The sequence below is a fragment of the Neltuma alba genome, unplaced genomic scaffold (assembly GCF_004799145.2).
Source record: "Neltuma alba isolate B1F8T4 unplaced genomic scaffold, ASM479914v2 tig00010374_pilon, whole genome shotgun sequence".
Lineage (NCBI taxonomy): Eukaryota > Viridiplantae > Streptophyta > Magnoliopsida > Fabales > Fabaceae > Neltuma > Neltuma alba.
The window spans coordinates 317486-333145 of record NW_021635279.1 but is presented as its reverse complement, the minus strand read 5'-3'; the positions used below and the strand labels follow the sequence as shown (position 1 = coordinate 333145).

At 39.3% G+C, this 15660-nt stretch overlaps 2 protein-coding genes across 2 annotated transcripts; one reads left to right on the top strand and one right to left on the bottom strand.

Moving 5' to 3' along the window:
• Positions 1 to 507: 507 nt before the first annotated feature.
• LOC114756152 (elongation of fatty acids protein A-like) lies at positions 508 to 1419 on the bottom strand. Its single transcript, XM_028945067.1, has one exon. The coding sequence runs from the start codon at positions 1417 to 1419 to the stop codon at positions 508 to 510; it is 912 nt and encodes a 303-aa protein (XP_028800900.1).
• Positions 1420 to 2384: 965 nt separating this feature from the next.
• On the top strand, positions 2385 to 3794 carry LOC114756151 (uncharacterized). Its single transcript, XM_028945066.1, has one exon. The coding sequence runs from the start codon at positions 2385 to 2387 to the stop codon at positions 3792 to 3794; it is 1410 nt and encodes a 469-aa protein (XP_028800899.1).
• The last annotated feature ends 11866 nt before the right edge of the window (positions 3795 to 15660 follow it).

Here is a 15660-nt window from a genome sequence, read left to right as displayed (position 1 = left end):
TTAGATTCTTTTATCAACATCCATCTCAACTAGAAAAAAGGTGGAGGATCATCAAAGATGTAATAATTCCCTTCAAAGCTATGGGACATCTTGATTATATAATCATGCTTACATGATTCTGCTTTGACTTTGTACAATCACACACGCACATTTATCATCGTCAAACTATATAGTGTGTGTGTGTGTGTGTGAGACAAGCATTGGGGGCATTAAATCAAATGGGTCCTAAAAGTTAAAAGAATATAAATTCTGCTATATATCCTGCTTTAAATATGGAATAACAATACGCACAATTACTGCAAAGAGATATAGATGGTATAAAATCCACAATATATATATATCTGTATGTATGTATGTATGTATGTATGTATCACATTACTTACATAAGCCATTACATAAACATATATACCATAGATGCAACATAAGAGTAAAACAGAAAATAAAGAGAAAAATACAGAAAACAGACAACATTAAGCCACTACTGCACCACAGATGGCTGCAGGCTTTCTACTCGGACTTCGACTTGTACGCCTGCTCACGGAAGTTCAGAAAGTGGAACAGAAGCCAAGCATAGAAGAAGACGTTGAGGATCCAACCCCAGACTCCGGAGCAACCAGGCCCGAAAAAGTGGCACCCCAGCATGAGGGCCAAAGCGCCGAAGCTGGCTCGGAACTGAGCGATCTGGCACTCCGTCACCAACCTCTTCCATTTGGGACGGACCCCGAGTACGCACAATAAGTAGTAGGCGTACATCAGCACGTGCACGGAGGCGTTGGTCACGAGCACCACCGGGAACAGCGACTGAGACGTCCAGAGCCAAACGTAGCACATGTCGACCACGACGGCGTGGTGGGACACGTGGAGAAGGGTGAGGCGTTGGGTGGAGTCTGACAAGAGGATCAGCAGAGTGTCGAGGAATTCTAGGATCTTGGAGAGGTAGAAGACGTAGGCCCAGAAGAATACGGGGCCGGAGGGTGGGGTGTCGGGCGGGAAGCAGATGATCCAGTGGAGGTCAGGTGCATTGGACACGGTGGACAAGGTGCAACCGAGGGCCATGATGAAGGAGAGCAGGAGAATGACAGTGTTATAGACGGCGGTGATGGGTTTGAGGATGGGCGGAGGAAGCCTGAGGCGAAAGACACGAGTGAGGAGGAAGATGATAAATAAGTAACAGGCGTCGGTGATGAGGGGAAACTGAAAAGATGAAGCTGGGGTCTCGTTGGGAATCCATGTGAAGTTCTGAATGGCAGGTTGGTTCACTAGGTAGTACATTAAGAATGCTGAAAGCTTCATGATGTTCGCGGGAAAACGCAGAAACGAGGAGATCGATGAACGAAAAAAGCCCAGGCTTGGAATGGGACGGATGGAGGTGTGAGGGCAGAGGGCGTCCGCGGGGGTCGTATATATGGCCACATTCATCGTATTATTATGAATGGGCCGGGCCTGAAGTTGGTGAGCCCAAAGCCTAGAAACTTCATAGTGGGGTGGAAGCTTAGGCCGTACGCCGAGGAGTTCGGCTTTTCTCTGCTACCTTCCCCCCCTCCACTCCCTCTCTGCCCTTTTTATTCATTACCATGGGTCAAATCTCAATGATCCAGATTTAAATTTTTTAATAAAAATTATAATTTTATTTTAAAAATACAATAATACATCTGAACTGTTAAAGTATAGCTTTTAAATATAAAATCTAGTTTTTAGTACAAATTAAACTCCAAACTAGATTTAAAAGTAGAGGTAGTGTTTTGTTTTGTTTAAAAAACATTAGATTAAGCGAGATGGTAGAGCGAGAAAGTGAGGCTGAGCGAGAAAGTGTGTACCAAGGACTTCCGATTAACCAAGGAAGACCACCGGATGGAAAATCAGGAACGGAAAAGGAAGATGAGCCTATGCTGGAACAGAGACATGAGCAACCTGATGCGGGAGAAAAGGTGGATAAGGATGTTAAGATGAGCGAAGAGGGAGTACCAGAGATGAAAAATGATAAAAGGCAATACCAGGAGGAGCTGAAACAGGGGGGGAAAACTCAAATATCCTATAAAAGCAAACTTCTGGGTCGAGATGAAATAGAAGTGGATAGGGATTTAGATGATCAATTCAAGGAATGGCTTGCGGAGGAGGAGGAGGTCGCCCCTAACCTCACCGAGGAGGAGAGACAGTTAATGGAGACGCTACCAAGATTGAAGATGGATGACTCCAGACTGAGGGAGCTATGTCGACCATGGAAGGACGCCCTTATACTGACTGTGATAGGAGCTGAGGCTAATTTGAAGGGTATGAAGGATAGGATTTCGTGGCTGTTCAGAACAAGAAATTATGAACTAATTGATTTGCCTAAAAACTATTTTGTTCTCAGAACAGAGGATAAAAACCTCTGTAGAAAACTCATGTTTGAAGGCCCCTGGCTATATCACGGACACTACATAGCTGTTCAGAGATGGAGTCCGAATTTCAATCCGTATTGTAACAAGGTGAGAAAGGTAGCCATTTGGGTCAGAGTACCTATGCTGCCAATGCACTGCTACTCCGAGGAGTGTATGTGGGAACTAGGAAACTTGATAGGCAAAGCTCTCAAAGTCGATATGAATACACTAGCCCAGTCGATTAATAATGGGAATCACACTGTGGAGCGTGGCAAGTTCGCTAGAGTCAGTGTGGAGGTGGATTTGAATAAGAAGCTACAAGCCAGATTTGTTCTCAGGCGAACAATTTATACTGTGGAATACGAAGGCCTTGATGCGATTTGTTTTAAATGTGGGGTATATGGTCACAAGCAGGATCACTGTTCTTTAAACACAGAGAAAAGGGAAGAAACGCCGGAGCAGAGTGCTATGCCCATGGACGGCGATCACCATGACAGCCACCGGAAAGGAAAGCATACGTTGTTCAGCGTGCCAGGCGTTACTCCTGATGAACCGTACGGGGACTGGATGAAAGCGACAAAAATTTTTAAACGGCGGCCATCAAAAACGGAAGGGGAGAAGCAGACTCAAGGTAAAGCAAGTGCTGGCAGCAGACCTATGGCAAGAGATCAGAAAGCTACACCTGGAACTAGATTTGACGTCCTGCAAGACATGGATAATCTGGTCAAGTCAGCCGAATCAGAGGCGGGAAGCAAGAACAAGGAAACTGTGAAAGAATGGAGGAGGAAAGAAAGCACAGCTGATACACAAAAAAGGAATGCAACCGCAAGGGAGAAAAAGAAGGTGAGAGAGGAGCGCTCCTCGGTTGGTGGGCACAAGATGGCAGAGAAGAAAATGCAGGAGGCAGTGACGTCGAATGTGAAGAGAGGGAAAGAGACGGAAGAGGGAAATATAGAGAGGGCTAGGGTCGGTCAGGAGGTAAGGAAGGAAGGAAGGGAGGATTTGGGCTTTGTTTCAGGGCCTTTTGCGGATGGGCCAAGCAGTGGTTGTAGTGAGAAAAATAAAAAGAGAGTGGAGTCCAAAAAGAGGAATCAGGCTACTAGGCCCAAAATCACCTCACCAATCCTTAAACGTAAGGCTGCAACCAGAATACACCAAGTGATTGCTGGGTCTTTATTAAAATCTGGCCCACTGAATTTTAACCAAGAAACCGTGAGGAGCTCCAATAGTCAAGCTCCGATGGAAGCTAAGATGATACATGGAGATTTGCGTAACCCACCGGAAAAGCCGCCGGATATAGCAACAACTTCAATCCATGAGGAACAAGGAAAAGATGCTACAGATGTTAATGACTATTGGTATGAAACCCAAGACGAGGTCAAAGAGGTTGAGGAGCTGGAAGAGAAGGTGGCAAATGGAGGACCGATGCTTTGAAGAGGTATTTGGTCTCTTTTATTTAATCTTCCAATCATTGTTTCCTATGAATGTGTTAGCTTGGAATTGCCGTGGTGCGGCGTCAAAAATTTTTCCTAGTAGAATAAAAGATTTGCTGAAAGGAAGGGATGTAGATATCCTAATTTTGATAGAAACTCGGGTTAGTGGCTTTAAAGCTGATAAGGCTATACGTGGACTTGGTTTCAATCACTGGATTAGGCTTGAAGCTACAGGGTATGCGGGTGGTATTTGGGTTCTGTGGCAGGAGGAGAATACTACTATAAATTATGTGTCTTCCTCTACTCAATTCATGCACATTCGGGTTGAACGTAACAATTTTCAACAACCTGTTTGGGTTACATGTGTTTATGCGGAACCATGTAGTATGTTGAGAACCCCTCTGTGGGAGGAAGTAGTAAGGCTGAGAAATGAGGTAGTTGGGCCTTGGTTAGTGATTGGGGATTTTAATGCGTACCTTTCCAGCGAAGACAAGAAGGGAGGGGCAGGGCCAAATGTTAGATCAATGCGTCAATTTGCAGATTGTATTCATAGATCTGGACTGATTGAAATTGACTCAGTGGGAGATAGATTTACCTGGGAAAGAAATAACATCAAGGAGAAAATTGATTGGGCTTTTGGAAATGAGGACTGGAATCAGTTTTGGCCACTTGCTAAGGTACATCATCTTAGCAGATACGGCTCAGATCATAGACCGCTTTTCCTGAAATGTGCGCCTGAAACCGGTCGTCAGAGGACTAAAACTCCGTTTAGGTGCCATGCTGCCTGGTTAATTGAAGAGGGCTTCATTGAAGTTGTCAAGAATGCTTGGGAAAGGGGGGAGTGGACAGAGAAAGTTCTTACCTTTGCCGAGAACGCTAGGTGCTGGAATAGAAATAATATTGGGAATTTATCTATCAAAAAAGGAAAGCTCCTACGCAGGATTGAAGGTATTGACAGAGCGAGATCAAGAAGAGATAACCAGTATTTGATGCAGTTAGAGAAGGAGTTATGGATGGAATATAATAAGGTTTTGGCCCAAGAAGAGCTGATTTGGTTCCAGAAATCTAGGTGTAACTGGCTTAAATGGGGTGATAAGAACAGTAAATATTTCCATAATTCTGCTATTATCAGGAAAAGAAAAAACAGAATTGAAGGCCTTAAGAAGGACAATGGTGAATGGTGTTTTGATCAACAAGAGCTGAAGAACATGGCCATGGATTATTATAGGGAGCTGTTTCGCAGTGGCATGAGAAACAATTTGGAGCTAACAACCGGCAATAGCTTTCCTACTCTTTCTCAAGTGGATACTTTGAGCTTGGCTACAGAAGTCACTGATGAAGAAATCAAGGCTGCCGTTTTTGATCTTGGGGCATTCAAGGCTCCAGGACCGGATGGTATACAGGCCTTCTTTTATCATGAATTTTGGCATGTTATTGGGGAATCAGTGTGTGGTCTGATCAAGGAGATCTTTAATGATCCTTCCCAAATAAGGAAACTGAATGATACCCATATTGTTCTTATTCCCAAGACAGAACAGCCGGAAACTATGAAAGAGTTCAGGCCCATATCCTTATGCAATGTGAGCTACAAGATTGTGACAAAGATAATCAGCAAAAGGTTAAAAGTGATTATGAACAAGGTGGTGGGTCAACACCAGTGCAGCTTTATTGAAGGGAGGCAGAGTAGTGATAATATCATTATAGCTCAAGAGGTTATGCATTCAATGAAGTTGAAGATGGGTCAGAAAGGGTGGCTAGCAATTAAAGTGGACTTGGAAAAAGCGTATGACAGGCTTGAATGGAGTTTCATCAAAGAAACTCTAAGGGCAGTGGGGGTAGAAGAGCAGTTTTGTGATCTGATCATGGCTTGCATTTCTAGTTCATCTTTTCAAGTCTTGTGGAATGGGGAACCGACAGAGTCCTTCTCCCCAACTAGAGGTATAAGACAAGGGGACCCAATGTCTCCTTATATCTTCACTTTATGCATGGAGAGGCTGAACCATGTAATCATGGATGCGATAGAGGAGGGAAGTTGGCAACCGATCATACTGAATGGTGGAGGGCCACAGGTGTCGCACTTATTTTTTGCCGATGATCTCATCCTTTTTGGGGAGGCTTCTAGCTCACAAATTGACACTATGCTTAGCTGTTTGGATAAGTTTTGCCTTGCTTCAGGCCAGAATATGAACAAGAACAAAACCAAGATATGCTTCTCTAGAAATGTCTATATTACAAGGGGTCTAGAACTTAGCGGGAGGATGGGAGTGGGTTTGACAAACGATCTAGGGAAGTACTTAGGAATCCCTCTAATCCACAAGAGGGCGTCCTATGTCACATATGCCCCTCTGGTGGAGAAAACTCATCGAAGGTTATCGGGTTGGAAGAGGAAGTGTCTAAACATGGCAGGAAGGTCCACATTGATTAAGGCAGTACTCTCAGCACTTCCGTCATACTATATGCAAACAATGCTGCTACTGAAGCGGTTGGTTGAGGAGTTGGAAAGGAAGAGTAGAGGATTTCTGTGGGGACAGCAAGAAGACCAGAGGAAACTTCATCTCTTATCTTGGGAACAGGTGACTAAAAACAAGAGGCAAGGAGGATTGGGAATTCGCAAGTTGAAGGAACAAAATGAGGCTTTTATAATGAAGATTTGTTGGGGCCTTATAGCTAACAAGGAAGCTCTTTGGGTCAAGATACTCTGGGGGAAGTATTGTTGCGGGACTCAAGACATGCCGGATGTGAATAAAAAGAAAAAGGCTTCTCTTACTTGGAGGGGTATTTGCAATGTTTGGGAGAAGTTCAAGAAAGGTGTGGGAAAGAAGATCGGGAATGGGACTTCTACTTCATTCTGGTATGACAACTGGTCGGAGCTTAATGTACCGCTTGTGGAGGTAGTCCCAGAATACGAAGCCTTTATTGATGGAAACGAGAAAGTTGCAGATTACATAGAGTCAGATGGAGAGTGGAATAGAAATAAAATGGAGATGTGGTTTCCCAGACATGTGATCAACAGAGTCCTTAGTGCACACCCACCCCGTGAGGAGAGAGGAGAGGACAGGTTTTACTGGAAACCATCTACGGATGGTCGTTTTTCTGTGAAGTCTGCCTATGAATTTCTTTTTGCAGGTACAGGGAGACAGGAGGACAGCATATGGAGACACATATGGAGATGGCGAATGATGGAGAAAATCAAGACACTTATTTGGCTTTTCTGTCATGGAAGAGTACATACATGCCAGTTGAGAAAAGAGAGGGGCATTGCAGAGACAGATTTATGTCAGCTTGGATGCCAACAAGTAGAAGATCAGATGCACTTGATACGAGACTGCTTGAATGCGGAGGATCGTTGGAGAGCAGTAGTAGAACCAACCAAATGGCAAACTTTCTTCTCTCTAACAGGTGTGGACTGGATTAGATGGAATCTCACCCATGAGGCAGGACGCCAGTTTACTAAGCGAGTACCTTGGAAGACTCTCTTTGGATACATATGTTGGGACATCTGGACATCTCGATGTGGTAGAATGTTTAGTGATCGAGAATTCAGTAACAGGAGAGATGCAAATGACAGCTTCTTTAGAGCTTGTTTGGATTACAATTTAGCAAGCAATTGTGAAGTTTACAGGGGGGAGCCTACTCCGAGGCAAGTGACGGAGGCTACTGATGCTTCTTTTGTTAAGCTAGAAGTGGATGGTTCGGTTCTTAGGAATGGGCTCAGCGGCTGTGGAGGAGTACTCAAAGACTATTCAGATAACTGGATATGTGGTTTTTGTGCTAAGCTTACTAATGTACCCTCAACCATTGCGGAACTGATAGGGATACTGCACGGTTTGAACTTAGGTTGGACTAGAGGGCATCGAAAGATTCTTATTTACTCAGACAGCATGGAGGCTATCAATTTGGCGATTCGGGGATGTGAAGGAAGTTACCCTTTTAAAGATTTAGTGGATGATGTCAGGTTTGCTATTAATAGAGACTGGTGTGTTGTTTTTTGTCATGTAGGAAGGGAATTGATCCCTCTTGCTGATTCTTTAGCTAAGTACGCCCATAGGATTGACGGAATTTTCTGCCTGTTTGATCACCCCCCTCCCGATGTTTCTGAGACGGACGGGGAGTAGTCTGTAGGGGCTGCTTTTTGTTTTTGTCTGCGTTGTTTTTTCTGTAGCTCTTTTTGTGTCCTTTTTCATTCAAAAAAAAAAAAACATTAGATTAGACCGGTAAGATTCGATCCAACACTGACGAAAGGAATAAAGGAAAAGAGCAAAGAGAAAAAAAAAGGTAGAGGAGAAAAGGCGTGCTCCTGCGCGGTGGCTGTACCTGGATGGCGTAGGACAGCCTGCAAATAGAAAGTAAGAAGATCACTCTCTGATTAATTCTCACCTTTTGTCTCTGTAATCCTTTTAACCTTTTCGTCCATTGTGATAAATAACTTGTTGATAAGCTTACTAGGGCCATAGAAATCTCAAATCGGGCCAATCATATTGCGGTAAATAACTCAGCTTTCTATGATCGTGATCCGTACCATCTGATATATTAGTATGTTAACTTGTTGTTGTACGGACTATTTTTATATTATAAAAGTTAGTTTCACGTTTAATTTGATTTTAAATATAAGGTTTTAACTGATTTTATTTGATATTTAATTTGATTCTAAATATAAGATTTTAAATATAAGCTAGAGTATTTTTTTAAGGCAGTCTCATAATAGTTACATATGTTAAATGTTTCTTCTAATAATAGTTATAATTAATACATATAATTAGCCGGTTAAAATGTGGACCTCCTATTGCATCCAAGCCTCTTTTTGCGCCCCACTGCTCCTATGTTTTGACGTTGTGCTTAATGCTTTTTTATACAGATTTTGTTTTCTTTGCTACATTTTACTATTGGGCTTCACAGTCACCTTCCCTAATATGTTACTGTTGAATTTTTTTTATGTGTCATTTTACTTAGTTTTTAATAAAATTCTTTTTATTAAAAAATTAATACAAAAATATTTTAGAAAAGATAATACATATTTATCATCAATAACTAACTTAACTAATTTATTTTTATTTATTCAGATTAATTCACTAGTTCTTGTATTAAAGATAAAAACAAGTTTTTTAGGAAGTTATTTATTTCATCTATAAATTGGTTTCCTCTTTTTCTAATAATAATGATAGTCTCGAAAATTTTGTGTTCCTTTTCAGACAATTATTAACTTTTCAAAAGCGTTATGAAAAGTCTTCTTTTATTCAACTCGGTGACCACACTCAGACGATACATGATTGGATGATTCCACCGCCACGTGAAATAACATAAGACAACTTCAAAAGCATATTGTTGCCGTGATTCCGGGCACAGCCACAGCCATGTGCAATCCAGCATGATTTTTAGTTCTCTTATTCTTAATATAAAATCTAATTAATTAATTTGAGTAAACTAAATATGTCTTGCTGGAAATTTTGATAGTAACACTTAAAAATGGTGCTGTTATCTGTCTGGACTTAACAATGTTCTGATTTCCTTGTGGTTTTTCTTGGTCCTCGGTCCCTTTAGCGGACTTGCTGATCTGGACTCATCATTTTCATACGGTAAAACTACTACAGGGGCAGCAGGGACTGCATGCCAACGCTCCCTCACCGTACTAATGAAACTCTTTACCATTTGTCTACTGAACTCAAGCTCCCGCGTAAAGAGATCCAAGATAAGAAAGGAAAGAATGTACTTGAATGGGACAACGAGGAGAACAGATGCGGAAGATAACATTAGCAATGCTACCTCCGTAGTCAGCTGAAAAGGGTCAAAATGAATGTACATCAATGATGGGATTTTAAAAGCCAACAAAACTAACAATATCATGAGGCAAGACATTGTTCGACATAAATAATTTTCCATTATCCATATTATTGTACCTGTGGATGACCTAAGGGTAAAATAGCACGCATTTTGAGAAGTGCAACATTCACTTGCTGCATATAACTCTTAACATCACGCATGGCATCTTTTACAGCAGTTATCTTTTGTATGGTATTTGATGGAGGCTGATCACGTATTGTGACTTTACCAAAAGACCGTCGGGGTCCAGTTTCGGTGCTCATCAACTGACGAGCAAGCACCCAGCGCTCATCAGTTGATGAGCAATTTGGACCGTCTAAATTTTACCTAGACGGTCCAGATTTAATAATTTTAAATAATTATTTTAAAATAGAAAAAATTATTTTTTGAAAGAATGATTTTAAGAGATTATTTTCATTTTTTATTCTATATCTATTAAAATAATTATTTTAAAAAAATAAAAATAAAAATAAAATTAAATAGGAATCTTTCAGATCAGAGTTCAGATCCTATGAGTGCTGGGTGCTCATCAAAACTGATGAGCACCCAAACTCATTCCCCGTCCAAGACGGCCTTGCTCCTTAAGCCCCCTGATTGTCAGCATTCAGGCTCCCAAAATCATCAGCGTTGTGGGAAAAAAATATAACAGCAAGTTTCTGGCAGGGAAAATCAACATATATACGTTAGCTCAGAGTACAATAACATACAAGGATAAAGAATTCATTCAGCTTTGACCAAATAAAGCAAAAAAGGTATCCACTAAGCAATCAGCTCAAAATCAACCACTGAAGTACATTTGAAAAAACGAACTTTATTACTATGTTCCATCATGAAAAATGCCTTCAGTGAAAGTCCATAAAGAAGATATATATCACGTCCCAGTGACAAATTTTACGTGATCGTGATTCTGTACCATCTAATATTTAAGTATGTTAACTAGGTGTTGTACTAATTATACTTCTTCGGTTATTAATATAAAACCTAATTATTAAATTAATTTTAGTTTTAAATATAAAACATGTTTATCATATTTATTATTATTATTTTTTAAATTACTCCTATGGATACTTCCTCAACCATAATCAAATAAATGAGGGAGGAAGGATTTAAGAAAGATGATTATGGTATTTTAGGAAAAACATGTTATATTTCTTATAATTAACTAACTTACCTAACTTTTTTAAGTTAACCAAGAAAAAATTGTAATAAGGTCCTACTAAAGGGAATTAAATACAAAAAAGTCTATTGAAATCATCAAATTATTTTAAAGTCCTAATGGATCTCATTACAAAAATTTTTATTTGTTTAATTACCAGATTACCCTTATTTTTTTTAAGTATGTATTGACAACCAAAAGAGCAGTTATTGACAATTTAAGGTGTAAGGATTGACAACTACAGATATTGACAACAGCTGCCACAATAGTTTTTTTTATAGACACCCTGCGATACTGACGCCCGCCTTATTTTATTATGCTTCCTAAGGCCTGGTTTGGATTGTCGTTGGAGATGGTAAAAGCACACGGGGAAGCATGAACTGAGGTTTGTAGTTTATTGTGGCTCAGAAGATTGTTTGAATGGGGCTTCTTTTCTAACTGATTTATTGAAAAAAAGTAATTTTTCTAACTGACTTATCCAACGCAATCTGGATCAACTTTTCTAATTGACTTATGGGAAAATTGTGTAAAACTTACGATCTAATTAGTTATGTGATTTCATTTACTTTAATTAGAGACCAAATGAATTTTAATTTATATTCATGTTTGTCTATTATGTATATTTAATTAATTATTTACAATGTGTTTTCAAAATTTTCTCCATAACAAATATTTTTATTTTATAATTTCACAAATAAACTATTTATATTTTATCATAATAATTTTTCGTGTTTTTTTAAACTATTATCACATTAAAAACATAAAATTTCAAACACTATTCCATGCCCTTTTCAGTCATTTTACAACTAAACTAACTTTTCTATTAATCATCCAAACAACTTTTAACTTTTTCAACTGACTTTTTAAAAGCACCTATCCAAACATATACTGCATTACACTAACTGATTTTTACTTTAACTTCAGTTATAAAAGTCAGTTGGGTTAGAAGTCAGTTTTGCTCAACGTCAATCCAAACATACCCTAAATCTATCCACGCACTTCTCCTCCTTCCGTCACAATCCCGCCTGTCTTGTTCTGTTTTTTTTTTTTTTAAATAATTTGTTTTGTTGTGTTATATTGCCTCTATTCGGTCTTATTTATAATTTTGCCACGCCCTTAAGCCAGCAAGCACCATCTCGTACGTTAACTGATAACCCTGCAACAGCCGATTATGCCCTCAGTCCCTTCACAATTAAAAATAATGCTCCAAATTGGGTGAATCAAAATAAAAACGCAAATACCCGATTTTTTTAATGTAATGCACGATTTTATTTGGGAAAATTGTAAAAAAAGATCTTGGAATTGTAAAAACGCAGATAGGGACCATTGACAACTTCACTTTAGGTTTTGACAAGAATAATATGCCCTGAAGTTGTCAAAACCCAAAGTGAAGTTGTCAAGGGTCCCTATCTGCGTTTTTACAATTCCAAGGTCTTTTTTTGCAATTTCCTCATTTTATTTTATGGATCAAGAAAATTATAAAAAAAAAAAAAAGCACACCAAACACCGGATCTTAATATGTGGCAGTGGATTGGGCCTTGAGTGGCCGAAATATGGCCCATAAGAAAATCAAACCAAACACCCCAGAAATATTAATGTATTAATGAGTAAGCACACCACGCTGATGAATGGTGCGGATAGTGGATTTCTTTTCTCGGAAATTAAAATGCCATCCACCACATATCAACACTACGGTTTTCGTGGGTGAAGAAGGACAAGTCTCTTACGGAAAAGTAAGAAACAGTCAAAGGATGATGATGCAAATGTGAACACCCCCCATTCCCGTTTGGAATTCAGTCACAAAAATTAAACACCCAGCTTAAAATGAACAAAAGTAAGATATTGGAAATGAGGGAATTAAATAGGAAGTAGCCAGTAGTTATAAATAGCTATATGTGTGTGTCCGTAACTTGTATTAGCTATGACAAGAGAAGAAAAGTTAGTTTAAATTTTATCAATCCAAAGTTTGTATTAGCAACCTAAACTTAAAAGGTATTTGCAGAAAAAACCAAATCATGATTTTAAAAGTGTATACGAGATAAGTATACGAGAAGAGGTTTATCTCGACTTGCATGAAAGTACTTCTAAAAAGCACTTTGGGGGAAACCAAATACCCTTTAGGTTTATCTGGTCCAGTATTTTTACTCTGCTGCCAAATGTCTCATCTTCTATCTCCAGTATTCTGCAGCTGTTCCTTCTTTAATCTTTCCTGTTTTCTTGTCTTTTGATTCTAGGCCAACTTCAATTTGAGTTTCCTTTCTCATCTTCCTCATTTTTCTCACCAGCCTCTTCCCTATTTATGCACATCAATAATCATTAATCAATATATTATCATGTGGTTATAGTGAGTGTTGTCCTTTCCTCCTCCTATGTGCATATGCCAATAATGGCACATACAGTAGTGTGTGTGTGTGGGTGTATTAATGGCAGGCAAATCATGCATGTTGAAGATCTTCAAAGTAAATTGAAGATGTCCTCCGGCCTTTTCGCAGCTCATGTTCACTCATTTTTTATTCTTTTCACACTCTTAGTGAGGGCTTCCATGAGGCATTGAATGGAAGTGAGAAACATATCTAAGACTATTTATTTCTTTGGTTGCTTTTTTAAATTTGAAAGGGATCGACAATCCTCTCCGATAGTGGGAGGAGAACTCACACACACACACACACACACCAACAAACCCGCCTATGGGTTGAATGAGCAACCTCCCCTTTTGAGGTAGGTTAATGATGGCATTGTGGCACTTGGCCACTGGCATACAATCTTGATTCCCCTCGGATGAATTAGCATATCTTACGGAGAAGAAAATGCAACAAGGCTCATGTTGCCCGTACAAAATTGCTTTCTTATCACATGCAGACTAAACTTTCAAGTTTCTTCATGTGTGCGCCACAAACTTGTCCAACAAAAACATGAAATACAGAGCTGTATGCTACTGGGATGTATCATGTCATGTCTTGCTGGAAATTTTGATAGTAACACTTAAAAACTATGCCTAACTTCTTCAGATTGGAGTTAAGACTGATCAGATGAAGCATTTCATCGAAGAGAGTCAAACTAGTACACAAACGTCCTCTGCTTTACAAAGGAATTGACAGAAAAATTACATCTATATAATCTATAAACAACCATGATCATGGTGCAGCTATCTATCTGGCCTTAACAACATTCTGGTTTTCTTGTGCTTTTTCTTGGTCCTCAGTTTCCTTTAGCGGACTTACTGATCTGGACTCATCATTTGCATATGGTAAAACTACTACAGGTGCAGCAGGGACTGCATGCCAACGCTCCCTCACCATACTAATGAACCGCTCTACCATTTCTCTCCTGAACTCAAGCTCTCGCGTAAAGAGATCCAAGATAAGAAAGGAAAGGAAGTACTTGAATCGGACGACGAGAAGAAAAGACGCGGAAGATAACAATGGCAATGCTACCTCCGTAGTCAGCTGAAAAGGGTCAAAATGAATGTACATCAATGATGGGATTTAAAAGCCACCGAAACGAACAATATCATGAGGCCAAGATATTGTTTGATATAAATAGTTTTCCATTATCCATATTATTGTACCTGTGGATGACCTGAGAGTAAAATAGCATGCATTTTGAGAAGTGCAACATTCACTTGCTGCATATAACTCTCAACATCACGCATGGCACCTTTTACAGCATTTATCTTTTGTATGGTATTTGATGGAGGCTGATCACGTATTGTGACTTTACCGAAAGACGCCCAAGACGGCCTTGCTCCTTCAGCCCCCTGATTGTCAGCATTCCAGCTCCCAAAATAATCAGCGTTATGGGAAAAACATATGACAGCAAGTTTCTGGTAGGGAAAATCAACATATATACGTCAGCTCAGAGTACAATAACATACAAGGATAAAGAATTCATTCAGCTTTGAGCAAATAAAGGAAAAAAGGCATCCATTAAGCAATCAGCTCAAAATCAACCACTGAAGTACATTTTGAAAAAACGAATTTTATTACTATGCTCCACCATAAAAAATGCCTTCAGTGCAAGTCCATAAAGAAGATATATATCACGGCCCAGAAGAAACTTTTAAGTGACTAGTTAAAATGTAGAGAATGGAACTTACTTTCTGTGAGGAAGGCATACATGACCAAACAATAGAAACTTTGTGTCAAAAGTTAAAATGTACTACAGGGAGAAAGATGTGTCCAGGACATTTCTTTTAGCACACCTTTTCCCTTTCATAAATTTCAAATGCTGTTTATAAGTTGAAAAGTCATAATCTGTATTATAACATAACACTAGTCAATAGGGGCCCATTGGAGAGAAAGGTTGTAGGTATATTGGGTAGTTTACGTGATCTCTTATATAACATTGTCTTAGGTTCTCATATATGAAGATAGTATTCTAGAATAAAGCCATCATAGTCGTTCACTTCATGTAAATTTTTCTTTTTTGGGAGACTGCAATTTTTCACTTCAAAGTCGTAAGCATGGCAAGACTGTAATTTTCTTTTTAGGGGGGATATCTTGTCTTTTATAGTGTATTGTTTTTCTCTTATCACCAATACATTTTTCCATAAAAAATAAATTCAGCAAATAAATGCCTGTAAGTCACTGAAGCTTCACATCAACTTGAGACTCACCACAGTTGTAAATGAGATAAAGAAAACAATCACAAGAAACGTAAGTTAATAGGGGAAAGGATCTACCTAAAAATTACTGTGTAGACAGCTCCCAGAAATGCAACAGTCATGTGTGGCTCCTCCCAGCGCCTTAATTTCTCAAAAGTTCTCACAGTTAAGCTCAGAGGAAAAATAAGCTCCTGCACAAGAACAAGGTCTCTGTTTTACAGTTTATGATTTTGGGATGTTACTAAAAACATGGAACAAAAAGGAGCACTAGTAACTAGGACCTAGGAAATT

Excerpts from the sequence above, each read along its gene's own strand:
- LOC114756152 (XM_028945067.1), bottom strand. The coding sequence starts at position 1,419 with ATGAATGTGGCCATATATACGACCCCCGCGGACGCCCTCTGCCCTCAC.
- LOC114756151 (XM_028945066.1), top strand. The coding sequence starts at position 2,385 with ATGTTTGAAGGCCCCTGGCTATATCACGGACACTACATAGCTGTTCAG.